Source organism: Diorhabda sublineata, chromosome X (genome assembly GCF_026230105.1).
Source record: "Diorhabda sublineata isolate icDioSubl1.1 chromosome X, icDioSubl1.1, whole genome shotgun sequence".
Taxonomy (NCBI): Eukaryota; Metazoa; Arthropoda; class Insecta; order Coleoptera; family Chrysomelidae; genus Diorhabda; species Diorhabda sublineata.
This window is the reverse complement of record NC_079485.1, coordinates 9,026,946-9,049,057: the sequence shown is the minus strand read 5'-3', so window position 1 is coordinate 9,049,057 and position 22,112 is coordinate 9,026,946. Positions and strand designations below refer to the sequence as shown.

Here is a 22,112-nt window from a genome sequence, read left to right as displayed (position 1 = left end):
TAAACATGAATTTTGCTACCTCAGGGCTGCTGAAGCTCTTATTGCAGCGTCACCTGTTGACTCACTGCAATTGTGACATGTGTTTGCTATCAAAGTAAGCGGCATGTGAAGTCCGTTGTCAGGTGGACTGGACTTGCTTGGATTGATGACGAGGATCTCTGTGAAGGCTGAATTGGAGGGTCTCGTTACTTTTTTTGCTTGAAGGATGATTTCTCCAAATTTCGCAGAGTATTTTTCCGAAGTGGCTACTTGCTTGGCTACACTCCTCAAAGAGGCGAAAAATGCTGGTCACTTTAAGTTTTTTTCTGATATGGGGAAGGGGGTGAGTTCAAGAATACCAGTGTTCAAAAGCTGATGAATGAGAATGGAATAATCATGCGAACAACCACTCCATATACCCCTCAGCAAAATGCAGCGTCGGAACGAGAAAACCGTACGCTTGTTGAATCTGTACGATCTATGATTAATTCAAAGAATTTGTGGGCGGAAGCGGTGAACACTGCAGCATTTATTTTGAACAGGACTGGACCGACTGGACAGAGCAAGTCGCTGATTGATATTCCTGAGTGATATCATATGCTGTTAGAATAGTTTCAGAAATGTTGAATCATCCAAAGGCTGGGAAGCCGTAAAAAGGATCTTTAAATACTTGAAGGAGACTTCACATTATGGTCTGTTGTACTAGTGTTGAGGTGAAGCCTTGAAGTTAAAGTGTTTCACTGATTCCGATTATGCCAACGACCCTGAGACACGACGTTCAATATCTTGATTTGTTACTACTTGTGGTGGAGCTGCCATTACATGGATAAGTCGCAAGCAACCAATCGTGGAATTGAGCACAACTGAAGCTGAATATGTGGCTGCAAGTGATGACGCGAAGTTGTGTGGCTGAGTAGGTTGCTGAACGAAATAAGAAGCCTGTCTCGGTTACCAACATTGCTTGTTGACAATATGAGTACTATAAGGCTAATATGGAGCCCAGAGTTTGTCTATTTGAGTTTCAAGGATTGTGTTGGAGCTACCTACCTATCTCGTACGGTCAGACAGTAACAATGGACTTTGAGTATTGATTTCACAAAAAAGTTTCTGTAACTATTTTTTTAACATTGACGTTTAATTTGTATATGTAGTCGATTTAAATTACTGTCAAAAGTTCTATTCTTTTTTTTAATTTGAATTTAACTCAAGAAATAATATAAAAAATTATGATTTCATTTCTAATGTTTCAGAACTAAGAAGAATTTGACAAGCTACTGATTTTTTTGTAGGCTTAATATATTCCAAAATGTTGGACGCTACGCAAGAAAATAATTTCAAAGAATTCAATACTGAATATCATGAGAAGAAAAACATCCAAGTTGCTAGTTTCTATGGTATGATACGTGCATTGACAATGATGTCTAAAAAAATCAACTGAAAATGTTGGATATGATTAAGAAGGCTGTTCCAAATATAATGTATATCCCTACCAACGATTTAGTAAAATCTATAAAACATCTTGGTAATACTCATCTTACTGTGGTAAATTTGGCCAAAGTGCACCTGGGCTACGAAGCTTTTATCAATATTGTACGCTGGTTAGTGAATCGATTGTTTTTTAAAAAAATGAATTTCCGTTTTTAAGAAAGCGGATAGGAAATCCCTACTGGACTTAAGTCCTAATAGATGTTTCGCCAATTTCCTTTCGCTGGGAGAATAGGAGAAAACAATTTTCTGCTTTGAAGTCGTAGACTATAATAAGAACGTTTCATCAAAATGCTAATATTTTTTATACTTCGATTGAAACATTTCTATATCTTAGAATTAATTATATTTATTCTAGAAGGAAAAAAATCTATAATAGAATATCGAATTGTGTAGATATTCAAAACGAATGAGTGCTTCTTTACCTAGATATAAAGAGTAATTGCATCTTTTGGGAATATTAAATGCCGCCACCTGTTGAGAGTTGGGGACTGCGTTCTGAAATACTTTTTCTCAATAATAGAATGCTTAAAAATAGAGAACTTTCATCTTCAAATCCGTGATGATTATCATTAAAACATAAGTGCTGGAATGGTGCGGTGCCTTTAAAGCATTCATAATGAAGAACGACGACATTACCAATGAGTCGATTCAAACAGTAAACAGTAAAGTGAAAGACAATGAGTCAGGAAGTGTTCTTCATGAAATTGTGTTCACGCTGGATGCCAAAAATGTTTACTAATGAGCACAAAACCAAACAATTTGATAGCACATTGAGATTTCTCCAGTAATATGGTAACAGTAGGGATGAATGTCACAGGCGACGAATTGTTACACCGAAGTAGCAATGGAATTACCGAATTTAGAAGCACTCCACAAAAACTGCACCCCGTAATTTAAAATAGAAGGCATGCTGAGTGCGGGATGTCCGGGTATATACGGCAAATCTACCACAAAGCCTGATTACTTCTTTTGGCCACCAGCAATTGAACCTCCCTTCAGACAACACCGATCTAGCGCAGAGCGACTTCTATGGAATATTGGTCCCACGATACGATAATTGCCTTAATGTGAATGGAGATTATGACAGTAAAGTAAGATGTTTCAAGTGAAGAAGTTATGAAGTTTAGAAATTTTCCACTTGTTGAATCCATTTCAAAACGATACTTTAAAAACAAACCTCGTATAAGTAAATTTCTTAAATATTTTTCTACAAGCGTATACCGTATGTGTTTATTATTCATAATGGCCTCTAACTACATTAACATTATCGTTTTTTGCATTATCGCAATTTGCTGATCAAAATCATATTTTTATCTCTGTTTTTCACAGATTCAAGATAATAGACGATTGTATTGTTTTAGGTGGAAAGGGGAAATATCAGGAAAACGTGCCGCGAAAAATATTGTAGATTCATTTTTTGAAATTAGTGGTTATACTCTAGGATCATATGCTGGTGTAACTCTAGGAGCTGCATTTGGTCCTTATGGGACGATAATTGGAGGTATTTTGGGAGGTATTCTAGGAGGAAAAGCAAGCATTGAATTAATAGATCGTTATACATTGCATATATTTAACCTTCCCAGAAGCGAAGCTCTTGAGAATGCTTATAATTTCTTTGGCTTAACAAAAGATGCCGTCAATAATGATATAAATAAGGCATATAGGCAAAAATGTCTTCAATATCATCCTGATAAAGGAGGGTCGGAGGACAAATTCTTTGAAGTTCAAGTCCAAATGTCAATCATCAAAGCGGCTAGAGAACATCATTGAAACTATGTTTTTATATTTGAAATTAGATGAAAAGTTTAAACTAAATTTCTATTAAAATTTCAAATTCAATTTGGCTTCTATGATTGTATTTATGATACCCGATACCTTACAGAGAGATATACAGTCGAGAAACATGTACAATAACAAAATAAAATACGAGGTGTACGTAAGTACAAAAATAATATCGATGGATAATTTCTTGAAACTCAAAGGCAGCATTAATATGTATTTCTAATTGTGACTTTTAGATTATGCACGTAAAAATCTCAATAAATAAAATAAGATTATAATTTGAGCTTTGTCAGTTTCAAACTTCGTGTTTATCATATCAAGAAATGCAATTCGAGAAGCTGGACCCAAGAAGGCGCAAAAAAGAAAAGCCATCGGCATAGGAAAAATGATCAGGACTACAGAGTATCGATATCATTGCCTGAGGTTATGTTATTTCTCATCGACATGGGCAATAGCAGCTAAGTGATTTGCAGAATATGGAAGGGTCCTTGGAATGCGAAGACGGATAAGAATGTTCAGATTATTTTCATTCCGACCTCAGTCGGTGTTATTTTAAGCTCTGGAATATCAAAATTTTATTTGCTGATATATAAGCCATGTTGTTCGTATCTTGCTATCTCGTACAACTTTTCCTACACTAGATCAAAACCTACTGTCCATATGGGATCTCCTGGTTTTAACTCCCGTTTCTCTGGCTCAGGCACCACAAATTTTATATCTATCTATTGTATACCAAATATTTTAAATTTGGAATCGAATTGCGTATTATTCGCATTTAATCTAAACGACATAGTTCATATTCTACGTTATTGTGTTTATTGCTAACAAAATAATTAGACGTAATGATGATGGCATGATGTTTATATAAACAATAATTAAACCCAATTTCTTCATTGATGTATAACAAAAACAATTTAATCTTTTCAAGCGAACATCCTTCACAAGCTTGAAAAATTGATTAAACGTAAAACTTCCTTGTATTTATTTATTAGACGGCAATATGGACATAAAATGATGATAAACGCTCGTGACCTAAAAGATTATTTTTAAAATCCGTTATTATGAAAATGCAACAATTAAATGTCGTATTTCTAGTCAAATTTCATAAATAGAATTATTATATACAATCCAAATGGCAACTTGTCATAAAACTGTGATATAATTAAAATTAATTGGATAAATGATCTTGATTGAATATGATTTAATACATCATCTAAAACGTGAACATGAAATACAATAAAATCTTCAAAATTCAAATTTTAATATACGATAAAGCAACAAATAACAATTTAAATTATTTATTGTTATTTTGAAATTTATTAAAAAGAATTAAAAACTTTGCTAAATTGTGAAAATATGTGAACCATTTCTAAAAATTCTCTTTTTATGGTATTGGAAGCTGTTTCAAGAATCTTTATAACTGAATGTTTTTTTTTTGATATTTCAAGGTTTGTTATTATAGTTTTATTTAGAATTCGTATTGATGATTTCTTAATCTATTTCCCAGATACTGAGATGCCTGTACTATGTAAACAGCATCACAAGGAATCTCATATATACGAGGGCGAGTTGACTGTTAATTTATTTTCCAGCATAATATTTTATTTTTACACCATCAGTTCAGCAAGTTTATAGTTTTTTAAAACCTCCTAAAAATAATTCGCAAATAAGCGTTAACTTATGCTATAATCTCTTCATTTGTCTGAAATGCTTTCCACCGGGCCACTTTTCTTAAATTTGGGGAAGGTAAGTAATCGGAAGAAGCCAGGTCAGGTTAACATGACGGATAATACAATAAATCGGGACACATTTCATTCAATTTTTCTGCGAATAGCGGACAAAACTAATTTATCTAATGAATGTGTCGGTTTTCTTACATTCAATATCAAAATGTGTCTACTAATCAACATAATATTTGCTAGTTACCTTGTTTCAAAATGTTTGTTTCTGGAGAATATTTCATCTATATCAGAAGATATCCAAGCTTTGTTGAAATTTTTGATACGAGCGTGGTTTTGATCAGCACCAAGTATTTGCGGCACATATCATGCAACTTTTTCATATGCAATTCGGTTGATATATTTTTTTAGCTATCTCGCATACTTCGAAGAATGGTAAGTACAAGAATAAGAATTTTATTAACCATTTCTAAAGTAATTACAGTAAATGACGGTGGAGCATCATCCGTGTTCATATGGTCATTGACAATCATTCCACGAGACGAAGTACTTTCAAAATAATATTTTCCTCAGTTTCCTTAATTATTTCCCTACATAAAAAATAATATCTAATTAATGGTCGAAATTATTTTTTCTCCATATTTACCCAACAACGGAAATAGTTTTTTATAATCTCGAATAAGATAATATTTAAAGGATGCTAGAGACATTTGTGATTTTTTTTACTAAATAATGTATTCACCAAATGCCCATTGACGGTGTGTACCTTAAGAGTGTTTGATCCATGCTTTAAATCTTTAAAACTGTTTTGTTGGTGTTGCTTTGTATTCTCGGTAAATATTATATCCTATTCTCACTTCACTTTATGTCCGTTATATATTGATACCGCCGTACCGGAAGAACAGTGACGTAAATGCAAAAACTTTAAAGGAAAGTGAAAACTTTCATTTTCCAAAGATTAGTATTTATCACCCTAATTACAACCACTAAGTGCAGATACGTCCTTATTTTCTGTAAATGGTCCCTTATTCCAGAAGACACTTTTATGTTCTTTCAGCGATATAATGAAAATTTTGCCTCCAAATAAATAAAAAAGAAAAGAAGACCTTTGAAAGCTATTTCATTCTAATCATACATTTAAATTAGACACGATGTTTAAATAATTACATTTGAGTAAGTGTGGCGAGAAACACAACTATTACCATATCATTTTTTTAAACTTCCTTCCTGAAAATACCGTATTGTTCCCTTGGTAATTGGCACAAAGCACGAAACATTGGGAAAAAAACATATTCCCGCTTATTTGATCTCGTTCATGACACAAATTTATGAAATTATGGTATTGTCATAAGTATCCGAATTTTTCAATTGCTCAAAAATCAAATATACCGATACCAAGCTAATATAAGTGTGTTATTGATCTTCTATTCATTCATAGTACATTTTTTAGAATAAAAAGTATTAAGCTCAAGTTTAACAATCCTCAATCAAAAGAAAAAAATACTCTTCTGAATAAATTATACTAACCTACAGTAATTGTCACAACGCAATAAGCAAAATAAGTATGGTGCGTCACCAAAATAATTCCAGCTATCAGTAGGAACTTCATTACGAATAGCACAGAAACTGATAATCACACAACAAAAAGCAGATGAGTTTTGAAAATAATCAATAATATATTCGCTATATGAGCAATAATTTTAGATAACATATTGAACTTATTTGACACTACATCAAATTAACAACTATTTTCAAAGACGTATAAACTACAACATACTACAAATATTTAAGTGTAAAAACAAATTCCTGTTTTGATTATCGTCTACTACGAGCAATTTCATAGGCATTACATAATAATTTTCAAAGATGTTAAAAATACTTAAGAAACTTAAAGCTTCTTAGAAATTTATGTTTCTATAACTTACAACTACCAAGAAGAAAATTTATATTACACTGTGAAAATACAAAAAATAAGGAAAAAAATCTGAGAAAATGAGAACTTCTACCAGTCTTTTAGGGACACTTCTTACTAAATTAATTAACGTTCTTTCTGGTATGGTTTCCCATACTAGTGTTATTCTTTCTTTGAACTCCTAAATTTTATGCATTACTGGTTCCTGACTTTCTTTGCAAAAATTAACCAGAATTTTTCTATTGGATTAAGATCCGGACTAAGGCCTCGTCAAACCAAATTGTTCATTCCGAAATCCCTAAATCATTGTTTAACTGAACGTGTGGTATGAAACAGCAAGTTATTTTGGTGAAAAATTATTTGCTCTTATTCTAACAATGTAATAGGTAATAGGAACTCTTCCAAAACATTTTGCCGAAATAAACGCGATTTGTAATTTCCCCTCTTTTATGACTATGCCACTCAAGTGCGACCGTAACTTAACTCATGACATATTTATCTAGATTGAATTTTATTTTCAGCAAAATTCAGTTTTCGCTCTAAATGGTAATTTTTAAGCTGCGGTTTTCCTGACCAAGCTAGCATCACACCCTAGATTATATGACCTCACGATATGTGCGGATAAAGCTCCTGTTTTAGGGATTTATCTCAAAACTGTCCGTTTTACTTGCTTAGACAATTTTAGAGATCTTCTACTTCTGTTATTTTCCCAATAATCGTTTCTACCGCCATTTAAAAGTTTTTTGACCAATCCTTTGAAGCGCTTTAGCTCACGATAAATTTGTCTTTGGTTTAACCCACCTCTTCTTAAGTTCATAATTCTTTCCTCCTCAGTTTCTGTGAGTTAAGTTCCTAGCGGCATTATTTGAAAAAAATACCCTTTAACAACTTCTTTAATACACCCGAAAATGGAACATCACTTATTCACAGGTCAAACATGGTTTGTGTACGGAATCTGATGACTATGAATTATCAAGCAGTTTAAAACCTTTTCCCAATCTAATAGCATGAAAACAAATCTTGAAACATTAGTGTGAATTTAATTAATTTTTCAATTTAATAAATACTGTAATGTTTTTCGTATTAATTTACAAAGGTATTTCAACCGTACATCAAAGGCTGCCGCCTTCGCCGAAATTTAGAATTCCATAATAGCCGGACAGGGCCGGCTTAAGTAACCATTTCGAGAACTTGTTCGTAACGATACTTCGATATGAGTTTATATTTTTTCATATTTTTCATAGAACGGTATATTTGAAATGTTTTCATGGAAATTTTGGTAAAAATATTATTTAATATAGTATTTACTGTGTGCATTTGAATAATAAATAATTTGAAACTTATACACACAGGGTGGAAGGGTTCATATGGAAAAAAGAAAAATAGTGCCGAGATATGCACAAGTCGATGGTAACGGTACGATGAAGTCTTAAACATTTATAATAGAATATATAATTTAAGAGCGTTTTCTTAGTAGAAATATAGCAAATATTTTCAAATCATATGATAATTTAATATATAATAGCTACTTCACATAAATAAATAAAAACACATCATGTGTGTACACTTCTTGATTGTAAAAAGACTTCTCACTTCAAAATTTCATTCATACACACACACAGATCTACTTTCTTCTCCAAACTACTGATAAGACACAGGTAATATCAAAACAGTCTCGTAAAGCTAATTGCTTGAAGCGCCCATCTTGAATTGCATTAAGTGGTACGTCGTATGGCTAGGTTCACCAATAAGTCTTCTTCGTTTTTCTTCAGTCCACATATGGCACACACGCATAACAATCAATGAAGTGCAGTTACAAGATGGACAATTTAAAATCAACGAGGCAGTTCTACATAAACTTAACGATTTTTTGAATTCTATAGCTTAAATAACTATCACAAATTGATAAGTTCATATTACGTCATTTCAATTTTTCTCACATAAAGAAATAATAAAAATGACGCCAGTCACATGTGCATTACCAATTGTATGCTAGTACTATGACTAGGGGGAGAAATCTGTCAGGTTCAATATCTATCGACATAGAATACCGCGTCTAAAGCGGAAATTAATTTTATTACGAAATATAAAAACCAATCGACTTCAACTCACTGGTTTTATATGATCAATTATTTCCTATAATACTAACTATATATATGATTTATAAGTGTTGAAAAGTTCAAATACTGAGCTGGTACTTACTCATGCATTCTTTGGGATCTTCGTCAGATCCATCATCACAATCTCTCTCATCGTCACACAAGAAAAATATGGGAATACATTTTTTATCAGCACACTGAAACTGCTTTAGAGAACATGATGTATCCAGATCTGAAACAAATATTGGATATCATTAAACAAAAAGTAAACTTACAAATGAAGGTTAAATAAAAATAAAAAGAATATTTTGTAGTCAACATCCGGTTGAATTTTCTAGAAGTTCTCGCCCAAGGAAAATGACTAATCAGAAAAAAAAGTTTCAGCTTAATATCGAAGCGTTATACGGAGGATATATGGAGAGTTTCCTACCTAATAAAGAAACACGACATTTTTTTCCATAATCATCTGTATTTTTAACATATTCTCCTTAAAGTTTATACAATTTTCCCAGCTATGCTCTAACCTTTTCAACTTTACTCCTTAAAATAGACGTTTACGTATGCGATAACTTCCTCGTCTGATGAAAATATCTCACCTGCAACTGAAACTTTGATGTTGAGGAACTGGGAGGGGGGCAGATCTGGTGAATATGGTGGATTGTCAACAAATTCGAAGTGAAATTCTTGAATTTTAACCATGGCGATCACCGAAGTGTGAGAAGGTGCACTGTTGTCATGGAAAAGTACTTTATTTTTCTTTAAATGCAGTCGATTTTTGCAAATTATACCTTCACCTAATCACGTAAATAAGCATAATACTCTCCTGTTATTGTTTTACCTCTTTGAAAATAGTCGATGAACACAATACCGTAACTATCACAAAAACGGTCACTTATCCGGTCGATGAAACCGTCTATGCCTTTTTCCTAGCAGGGTCGCTTTTTACAATCCATTGTCTTGACAACTGTTTAATTTCAGGAGTGTAATGGTGGATCCAGGATTCATCTACAGTTATGAATTAACACAAAAAACCCAACTCATTTTTTTTAAACCTCTAGAGGTCTAGAGGAACAAACACGCGAATAGCTTACACATGCGTCATTTTTCAGTTAGTATATGGCGAATGTGTTCTGATATGCCGTTAGCCTCCACTATCTCTCTAACTTTAATCCGACAGGCTTCAGTACCATTTGGTGGACGCTCGTCGTCAGTCAAACAGATACGGTCACGCTTAATTCAGCCGCCCAAAGCTTTACGGTCGTAAATGGCCGTTTCTACAAAGTTTTTGTAGATTTCGCATACTATGTGATGGTGTTTGCGGATTTTCTGTTTTTGTCACTTTTTTTTAATATATGATGTCATCGGGTAATATTTTGAATGCATCACTCTGTATTCACATTTTTTTATTAGTAGATATGATATTTCTAAATTGGGTGGTTAGTAATAATATCAATATACTAATTAATTACGGCAATATGCTTAAAAATATTTATTCATTTTGACATTAGGCTAGTTGACAAAATTTGGAAATTAGTTTAAAACTATAGCTTAGCATCTATTTCTCCCCAAAAATATATTATTTTTACGTTAGTATTTTGAGTTTTTAGAAATGAACTTGAAATTGACCGCGAAAAAGGCCAAGAATGTCATGGCGTCTTGATTGACGTCACACCTCGCAAAACAGCTGTGTTTGTTTATTACATTTAAGGGTTTTTTTAATAAATAATGAATTCCTCGTATCATAAATACTGTATAGTGCCCCAATGTGAAAGTACAACGCAAAAAAACGCCAGAGAAATTATTCATATACGTTCCAACCAATAAAAAAATACGAAGAAAATGGTTAAAAATGGCAAGGAGACAAGATGCTCTCACTTTATCAACTAATTCCACAAATTATTTCTGTGAAGATCATTTTGATGTAAGTATCAAACAAAACTTGATGTATCTATTTATAAATGTACAAAATCTACCATAATATTATTATACCACACATAACATATAAAATGTTACGACTTAATTAGGGAATACAAAGTTATTGAAACCTAAAAATTAGTTAAGAATTTTCATTCGTCAGTGGGTAAATGCGACTCTCTGACTAGTAACTGCTAATTAAATAAAACTTATGCTTTTCACATAATACTTACATATAAGTTCTAACACTGCGGACTTTCGATGAACAAAAGTAGGTGTTCAATGCAAACATTTGTCAAGCATAACTGCGTTAATTTTGGACAAATTACTGCAGTTTGCTTTGTTAAATCCTGCAATCCACGCAAATTATACCTGTCTTTCAAGGTTAAACTAAAATCGAATCTTATTAATTTAACAATAATTGCCGAAAACTCGAAATAACCTGGTTAATTTATACGAAAATAACAGCTACAACATAGCGTTTCGCGAGGTGCGACGGTACGCTTTTCTGATTGGTGTTTAATGTCACGTGATTAAACTCCTCATTTTGACGATTTTATTTTCCAAAAATATCATTGATATCTTATTATTTTTGTAGAAAATTTGTTTTTTTATTTACTAATTATCAAGGTTAATCATTAGACACTCAAAGCCATCTGATTTATTTTTAGTGGAAACAAGCCTTTTGTGTGAAATAACACTTATTTCCGATTTTTCATTGTAGGAACGTACATTCAGTTAACAGTTATTTTATCACTTTTGATTATACAAGATATTTGAATTTCGAAAAAAAGTTTTGCAAACTAAATTTCAATTTTACAAATTTGTGCAACATAAGTTTCGACTTATAATCTCAGTTGTAATGCTTACAAAATTATTTATTCAATTTATTTCTTTTAGTTTTTCAACATAATTTTGATAATAGGATTTAAAATTTAATATTCAAATTGACACTTGACATAAATATCGATTTTATTGATTCTGGTCACTAATGAATTTGTTTATTTTTTTAAAAGAATTAACAGAACACCACGATCATCAATTTTATTAATTAACGAAAATAATTTATAAAATTGTTATACTTCTATACCTGTTTTTACATTGTACTGGGACTATAATTTTAGTCCCCGACGAAGAATACATAATCCAACATCAAAGTGTACTTTTAAATATTCATTCCAAGGTTTCGAATAACTACGAATTTATCATCAATAAAAAAATTAATTAATTTATTCCCTGATCTCGCATAAAGAATTGCCGTGAAATATATTTTTTAAATCTTACAATCATTAGTTTCTAAACAGTTGCCATTTTTGAGGTGGTTTGGTGAAAGTGATGATTTTCTAACAAAATTATATTTCACCGTATTCTCGTTTAATTAATTCCCTGATGATAAATACGCAGTTATTCTAAAGCTTGAAACATATATTAAAAAAGTACACTTGGGAGTTTGATTGCCACAGTCCCGCAATAATTTCGTTCCACTTTTAATATGTTTGATTAATCGTCTTGATATTAGGTCTCTATTTATACAAAATCAGTTTAAATATGTGAAACTTGAACTTTCCGTCTTTATCAAAATATGATTTGACATTGACTGCATTAAAAATATTAAAAAATCATATACCTATTCAATTATAAAAATTCTTTAAGCAGATTCAAATACAAGAAAAAAATTAATAGGAACAAGAAAGCTATCAATGATAAAAGAGACCCAAACAATTCGAGTAAAACTTATAGTTGTGTTTTATAAATTTTTATTACAACAATGAATAATTTATTTTATGACTGGTACATATGATTTGAAATGAAAATTAGTTTAAAATAACAGGTATAAATTGACGTTTCGACCTATTTCGGTCTTTATCAAAATATAACTTGACGTTGACAATAATATAAATATCAAAAATGTGTTTTAACCATAAAAACTAATTTTCTATCAAGAGGCCTAAAACCAAAAACAAATTTGTCGTTCATTTCCTTGACCATAATGACTGATAATTTCTTTTACATGTCTCCTTTGGCAAATCTCGACCAATATTTTAACGATAAGATAATAAATGAGGATTGATCTGTCAAAACGATGCATTGAGGTGTAAATCGCTCACTCTTAATCTCTACCGATTTCAGCCGATAAACAACGAACGCATTCTGGACGCGCATGCTCTATTAAGGGGAAACAATCGAAGTGACAGATCTGAAGCAACGATTTCAACACACAAAATATTGTTCAAATAAATGTAATTATTATTAAGTTGGCAGTCGAGACTTTAAAGATTTTAGAAGAAGCTCAAGTCAAAGCAATCGAGATGATGATATTTGACATTTGATACTTCAACTATCATTTTATGCAGCAAAATAATGCGAATTTGAAATTACTTGTAAACACAGAAATTTTGCTCAGTTATACAGAAAATGATAACATATAGCATCGCCAATAGATATGAACTTTTACGTGGATGGTTGGGAAGAGCTGTGAGTGTAACTAATATATATGGAGAAGTTTTCACGGGAATTTTATACGATGTCGACATTTCTCTAAACATAATGGTAGTAAGGGTTTGCGAAGGAACCGATGGTAGTAAGTAAGGTTCGGATAATGTTGCTGAATGATTAACATCAACTATTTTGTAGCTTACGCCGATGGTGTTTATTTTCCGTCAGACACATACATATCAATACAAGAAAGTTTAAATAACTAATAAATTTTCTATTCGTTGTGTTTGTTACATAGCAGTTGTAAGAATATACTTATAGATGAATTTGAATTTTTTATTCGACTTTGGGCACATACTGTCTTTAGTTCAATTATCCCAACAGAGAAACTCGACGAAAAAAAACTGAAATTGGTTTTTTTTCACTTAAACACAGAAAAATAAATTTATAAATTATAAGTCATAAACGGCTGAAATAATAAAAACACAATTTCTCACTATCATATGGACACAATATAATAAAAAAAATGTAATACTTTTCGTTCAAAAATATTCAACTTCTACTATTGTTTCATATACATACTCATACGCATTCTTTTCCAAAAATTCTGTTCCAGATATCGCTTGTCCAGTTCAAGACTGGTTTATTTCAAAAAAACCGATTTCTCAGGAGAGCCGATTAAAGTTTATGCTTTTCTCTTCAATTGATATCCGATGGTGGTATTATGCGAATTTTTTAAATTTTGCACGAATCATTACAATAAAAGTACTCCTCTATAGATTTACAGAGGTTTTTCCCTCTCTCTATATCATTATTATTTTTTATAAGTAATTATGAGCAAAACTCCAAGATGATCCTATCTTGCACCGAAATATTTCAGGTTTTTATAGATAACTCCAGTTATTAATCATTCAAAATCTCTTTATTTTTTATAAAACAAGTAAAAAAATAAGAGCAAAAGTGTAAAACATAACATATATCTGCATGAATTAAAAAATCCTTGAGACTACTAAGACATTTTTAGTGAAAAAAAGTCATGAGTCTTTATTCTCAGTGGTAACTACATCTTTCTTCAGACTTGGTAGGCAGTTTTATCACAAATTGTAGATAAAATAAGCATTTTCATTATTATAAGATAATCACAGCTTATTACAAAATATGACTTTGTACAATAAATGCATGTAAAACTTTTATATCTACATACTACAAAAAGAGAAAAAAAATACTGAGCCAATTCGTTTCCTACTGTAGGAACTCAACAATACAATTACTTTGGAAATAAATGAAAATATTAATAGCAATATAAAATAACAAACACTGTGGGAAAACCAGGGAAGCGATTAGTTTGCATCTTTTATAAATTTTTGTAAAACTCTTTGTAACACAGAGGCGTGACAGCTACACCATTGTTTTTTTCAGGAAAAGACAAAGTAATGCTTCTTTTTTTTATTAGTGATACTAGACTTTTTCTTGTATAGGCCTTGGAGAGTGTTGCAGTTGGAGTGAAACTGAAACTGCAAGAAGCAGATGAACTGCTTCGACGTTTCTTGTTCTGGTTTGCTATGTTCATAGATTTAAAATATTGCTGAGAGAATGATGTTTTATATCGAAAAAATCCAGGCCCATCTTTATGGGTCTTAATCACACAGATATCAGCGATTGGTACCTTAACACTGTCTTCATTGAACAAAGCGTCCTTTATTGTCAAGTCAGCTGTCAGCTTTTTCAAATCGATGATTTCGGAGAAATCTATTTGCTTGACAGCGTATGCTGGAGGTGTCTTCTTTGCTTGTGAGATGATAGAAATATAATTTTCTGGGATATAGATGGGCGAGGCTTTTCTATATTCCTTTAGAGCCCGTCCTATAACAGAGTGAACGTTGTCGCCCTCGTTTTGAGCGTGTCCAGTTACTAAGAATAGAGCCATTATCATAATAGTACAGTTTTGGACTAAAGAGTGATACGAAAAAGTTACTTACTGTTGGTTTATCACATAATAACCCACTATTACACAATAGAACTCCACTGTCTCTATGCGTGGCAAGGATCAAAACTGAAATGATTCACTCTTGCACGGCCCACCCTCCACAAATCAAAGATTGCCCACTTACGTGCACTCCATCTAGGGGTGATCCACTAAGTTTTTTAAGAAACGGTCTTGCACAGAGTTAGAAGTGGCAACTTGAAGATAATTTATGCAATAAACTGAAAATCGCTTTATTTTGAGTTATGCCAGTCTTGAACTGGACAAGCGATATGTTAACTATTGTTTTGTGACTGAGTTCTTTTTCTCCCACCCGTACTTTGGTTACCCCATATAAAGTGATTTTATACGTAAAATTACATATTTTACGATAAAATTTTGTCTATAACTTGAATATTTTATATTGTCAACCTAACTACAAGAAGAACCTCACACAGAAGCAACACTTGTTCTGGAAAGGATTGGGTGAAAAAGATTCAAAATTGCGGCTGAAGTACAATGCATTGGCAGAACAAGCTCAAATGGCTGGTAATTAGAGATTTTCATAATTCCACATTGAAAATTATTCGAACAAAAGAAATTGGTTCACGGGTTGTAGCACGTTGGAGTTATGAAAATTCTCGAAGTTTCAGCTCCAATTTTGAAACTATTATCAAGATAGGGGAGTTATGCTATCCCCACCTAAACATTTTGCAGTGGATTTTTGCCTCTATTTGGTTAGCAGCTGCCTGTCTATACTAGAAAGTGGTAGATAACCTCATTGGCGACCACTATACCTCCAATGAGCAGAAGTTACATAATAACCGCATCCAGATTACACACTTTATTTCAGCTTAATGTAATTCGTTGTTATTTTTTCTATTTACATTCATATGAAAAATTAGAAGCATTAATTGAAAGAGGATAGTGTTAAAGTTGAATAAATATTGTAGATACAAATGAAAGTCAAAATAATTCATATATAATGGTCTAATTAAACGCAACTTAATATCTGTCAGGATACCATTTTCTGTAACTTTTGTGAGATCTAATCCGGATGGTCACCTTGTACAGTAACCAATATTTTTTTTGTTACAGTTTGTACAAAGATTTCATTAACGATATTAATCAATTTAGTTGTTGATGTTTTAATTTGAGGGTTAAATTCATTGTAAGAAGATTTTGATTCAAAATTTTTATATTAAGTGGTTTGAAGATCCTAGAAATTTCAGATGCAATTTTATGTATGGTAAATCTGTATAAATCGTAAATCTATCATTGTCAACTATATCATTATATTCTTCATTTAGTTTTATGTCATTAGTAACGACATTTACGCAATACTACTGACAGAAATATTGACACTCCTGACATGAGACAAAACGAAAAACACAATGATATTATGGCCGACAATCGCTTCCCACATAATACCATATAGAAAATCATTCTAATATAAAAACGTGACATTAGCTTGTACATTGCCAGAAAGTAAATACCAAAAATGTTTGTTTACTAATAATGTCTGGTTTTAATAACATATTATTAATAAAAACTGATTTCGATGAAATTAACATAATTTGTATCTTTTAGATTTATTACAAAAACTAGGTTTACAAAATTTTTATGAAGTCGTAACAACCTTTAATACAATGGATTTCAATTCTATAACAAAAGATATCAAAACCATTATGTTGTTTAATGTCATTTTGTCATATTGTTTTTTAACTTCCATTTATTTCAACAACTTTATCAATATGCTCGATTAATTGATGTAAGTAATTTTCAATACACACAATATTCGAATTATTATTATTATTATTGTTACATTGTTATATTGAGAACAGAATAATTGAACAGTTTTTTACTGAAAATCCTTTTTCTATTACAAAAACATTACATAAATTGTAAATGTAGCACTCACGTTTACAGATCTGTGAATATGAACTGAAAAATGTTGTTGGATTTGTTGTTCAAAAATACATAAGTATATATTTCATTTTTTGTAAAGGAATAGAAAAAATAAAATGACAAAAAATGAATTCAATAGTATACTTCTATTTGTTGGTATATAAAATATACATTTTATTTGTAAAGAAATAACGAAAATAAACAAAAAGACCGTTTTATCTCACATTTTCCATTTTTTACAATTATTGAAATATGTAAAATTCTGACTAGTTAAAATGTGTGTAATTAACTAAATTTAACAGTTAATTAATTATAATTCTCACTGCGTGCAATTGATTTATTCAACTTCTTATAGTATATTATCCACATTATGTGTTATATATCCTTTTTTACGGGGAATTATTCCATCTTCTTGGATACTTCTTTTCTTTTTTAAAGTTATTATTTTTTTTTAATCGCCTATTAAATATATATATATATATATATATATATATATATATATATATATATATATATATATATATATATATATATATATAATAAGTGTTGTTTGAGGTAGAAACTGAAGATTTTATATATGTTTCATTAGCACACATATTTTTAAATGAATGTGTTCCATATTTTGGCGGTTCGCTTTATATCTATTCCAAAATTCACGTTTACATTGTACATTTTTGTAATAATAATTTTATTTTGCATATTTATTTATAATTTATATTATTAATCTTCTGTGTGAAACCGCAAATTATTTCTAAATGGGGTCTTGTTACATACTGTGCTTTGGCGTTTTCAACTCTGATCACGTGCACTGTGCGTGAATATGTTTTGATTTACAATATTTCTTTGAAGAATAGAGGAGTATAAGATGGATCACGACAATGTTATTAGTTCTAACCAAATTCACGTCGACTGGTGGTCTGAACTATTAATGACATCCTTCATAAAATTTTGCAAAATTTAAATTTTATCAACGGTGCGTAATTTCAATCATTTGAAGGTAGCTCTTACTGCTACTTCCGAACCGAGGTATAATATCGCAAAAGATGAAATTTTGAGAACTATTATAAAAAAAAATAAATTTAGAAATTCATTTATTGCAATCTTATTAGGATATAAAAATTAAAGTTATTGTAAGAGTATTTATTTCCTTGCTCAAATGAAATGTAGATAAATCGGCTTTTAATATTAAAATGTTAAGCCTTCAATTATAATAATAAACTGGACAAAACGTGTTATTATTTATAAGATAAAAAGAAAACTTGAAGAAATTTATTTTTAAATAAGATATTGCAAACAAAAATAACTAATTGAAATGTGACATATTAAGTAATTAGACCCAATTTTGATTTTAATAAATTTTATTACTTGAACTTCATCATAAATCCCTAGTTAATTTAGTATTGTATTTTTCCAGCATCCATTTATTAAAACGTTCCAAGTTCTTATGAGGATTTGGGAACAAATAGGAAAATAGGTGGTTTTTGGTTGACAACAATTTCGCTATATTGATTAGACTTTCAGTCTTCGCCACATTTTTCCTGGAAAAACAATTAAATGAATCGAGGAAAAGTTATTTAAAGTTTATTTTGAAAGAAACCCGTACAACAGAATGATTTTAAAGTGGTTGTTTGCTTTTAAAAGTGACCTAAATACATCTGGGACCGACATTTAGTGGAACTTCTACAGAAATTGAATAAGAAGAGTACAATTGCTTTGCTTCCTAATCATCATTCTCAATTTGTTTATTTACGAAATATGAAATTAGTTAATGTGCACAGTTAATGAGCGATCGCCACAGCTTGGTTTGATATTTTTAATGGTGGAGATTTGACGCTTGAAGATCGTTCGCAATCATGTCGTCCACCTGCGTGGGATATTGAGGTTACGAGGGACGCGTTAGTACCAGCACTCGCCGATTATCGGACTCCCTTGGACCTTCTAAAGATATTATAAATCGCCATTAAAAAACATTATATAAGATCTACAAAAGTTTTCAAATAGTGACACAGTTAAATAGTGTAAACAGCTCTGCCAAAACATAATTGTTTTATTAGACGCAGTATTACTTGTGATGAAAAATGGATACATCTAAACAACCCTAACATGGAAAATCAGTAGTTAGTCTTATTGTGTGTCTAGTGGAATTATGAAGGTTTAGTGTACTTCGTAATTATTCCAAATGGTAGTAGTAGACAGCTGATGCGATTGTACGAGGTTTTATTGAAGAAATATCCAGGTTTAGTTAACCGAAAACGGTTTCCCTTACAACAAGACGATGCTAATCTACACAAATCCTACAACATCCAGCATTTAGTCCGGACCTAGTACCGAGATATTACTATTTATTCTAGGTACAGAGGATAGTTTTATTAAAGTTTCAAACAGCTTGCTGAACGTTGGGTTGAAACCATATAGTAGGGTGGGCTTTACTTCAAATGTTAAGGTTTTCTTTTTGTATGATTATTTAATAAACATTGTAAACCGACATTATTTATGAAACACCCTCTATACAATCCCTGTCTATGTACTTAGCGATCGTCCAATAAAAGAACGTGTAATAGATAATCAAGTAAATGTCTCAACCAAACAGGCATGCAAAATTTCACATGAAAGGTTACATATGAAAAAGTTATCTGCTGCAACTGCTTAACGCTGATCAGAATCTTGATCACATTAAAAATTGTTTTGGATGTTTTAGACGACATGTGACAGAGGATGAAACTTGGATTCACCATTATAACTTAGTAAAAAAAATATAGTCGAAATAATGCATCCAAAAAAGCAGATACCTTCTTACACAAATTGTATTAGAAAATATGAAAAATTGATATTGATCGGTGTAAACCAGATTCTCAAATATAAAAGGAAAAAAAAATTGTTGTAAATTTGAAAAGTTTATTTAGGAAAAACGCCACCGTATTTCGACCCGAAGTATTCGCTGTGATGGATGATTGTTAATTTAGAGCACACTATAAAGATCGAATTGATGTACTCTTGGCTGGTTCTAGACTGTATAAAATTCCAACATGAACTGGTGAGTCATGTCTGCAAAATCCAGCTTGTTTTGGTACCAGATTACTCGGGTAGAACGAAGTTTTCGAATTAATTTAAATGCTAAAAATCGAAAGGATATATTTTATATCCGTGTCCATCGATGTTCTAATCATCTTTAAACGGAATCTTTTCAATAATATATGCGACGTATCATTAATATTGGAAATATTACAAATACCTGGACATTTACAGAAATATTCGTGTTTAACTTATAACATAGTAGACCGAAGTGACTAGTTTGCAGTTTATAATTACGTTTATTTACAAATGTTCCACATTTCTAGACAAACTTGAACAATTTTTTAAATAGAATGACCCATTTGAATTTAGGCTAGTTTCCAAGTGTTAAAGTTCAGATTTTTTAAGCAGGTTTAATAATAAAAAATAACTGCTCATTAGATCGACATACTTAAAAATTTAATTATGTGTGTGCTGAGTTTTTCCTAAACTGTAAGGATAAATATTGATGATTGAAATAGATACTGGACGTACTTAAGAGTATCTGCTATTAATGAAACATCTCAAAATTGTTTGATTTTTGGGTTCTTATACTGGAATCTCCGCTAAAACATTCATTTGGTACACCTTTATAATGTAACGTTAATTTTGACGTTCTCCCATGTGAAAACGACTCAAGATCTGAAGAACTTCGATATGCTTGATTGAATTACCATATTATCCCCATATCTTAGAGCATTCCGTATTTCTGCAATTATTGTAAATATAAAAACTTTCGTCTGTAACCGTACCCAAATCTATTCGAGACTATCCCAACAAATTTTAAACGCAAAATGGCAACTCAATTAACATATCATTACGATAAAGCTTAGGTGTGAAATTTGGTCCAATCCGTTGCGGTGAATGTATGAACCATCAAATTGTCAACAATGAATCGCATTGAAGCTTTAGACAACCAACAAATAAATGCCTCAAAAGAAATAACAGAAATGGATAATTATTGAGGAAATTACGTAGTGCGGTCCATGAGTAATCTTGGCCTCATATAATAAATAGAGTGGGTTCGCAAAAATCTTTATGCACACGTCAGTGACAAGCTTTACACAAGTTGCTGCTTCGATCCATTTTGTTATAGTACATTTTGAATGACTAGTCAAGTGTCTAAAATTGAGTCTGTCGCTGTTATAATTTTTTTTACTACAGAAGGATTAACACCAACATAAATCAAAAACTGAATGAAATTGTTTCGCTGGGAACGAGAACCATTAAAAGGATGACCTACGTGCGGGAGGTCCTGAGACGGTGACTACCCCAGAAAAAATTAAATTATTGAAAGAAATTGTGACCGGCGTCTAAAAATAAAATAATTTGCAGCACAGACCGACATTTCCAAAATAAGTGTTCCACGGATCCTACAAGAGCATTCAAATAAGACAAAAATTAGTACAAGGTGTACGTTATGTTTATTGTCTGAATTCCATTTATCACCCTCTGGTGTCATGGTTTATATAAGAAAAATGTTGGCATTATGTAACACCTCCAAGAAAGACACAACTCATTAAAAAACAGTTGACTTATACAAATATATCAACTGAAGGAAGTATTTTTGTTATTATATACTTATCCAAAAAAGATCTAAAACGCTTTGTGATACTGGTGGCTAGACTCCAGTGGAGAGGATCGAATAAAAAACTAGATATGAACAACGGGCGCCAGATAAATTAGCCCAATTATCTTCAAATGAATAGCAACATAATCTACAAATGAAGTGGGTTACTAGAGATTTGTGTGATAATTTTCATAATTTCTAATAACCAGAATGTTATTTGATACATTAAATGCTTCCTATTCAACCGAATGGCAATTGACAAATACCTGATGCACTGAAAGAAATATAACGACAGGGAAGTGCTAACAACTCCTAACTTATTATTTTTCAG

The 22,112-nt window shown here is 31.4% G+C and overlaps 1 protein-coding gene across 3 annotated transcripts in view; it reads right to left on the bottom strand.

Moving 5' to 3' along the window:
- Positions 1-22,112, bottom strand: part of LOC130450626 (very low-density lipoprotein receptor-like) — a 71,150-nt gene that overhangs the window by 24,491 nt on the left and 24,547 nt on the right. For 2 of the 3 annotated variants that reach the window (XM_056789117.1, XM_056789118.1), the window contains exon 2: positions 9,043-9,171. In XM_056789117.1, coding sequence (XP_056645095.1) covers positions 9,043-9,171 — 129 coding nt within the window. Of the gene's footprint in view, positions 1-6,455; positions 6,597-9,042; positions 9,172-22,112 lie in introns of those variants that run through there. The other variant, XM_056789119.1, reaches the window with a different exon arrangement.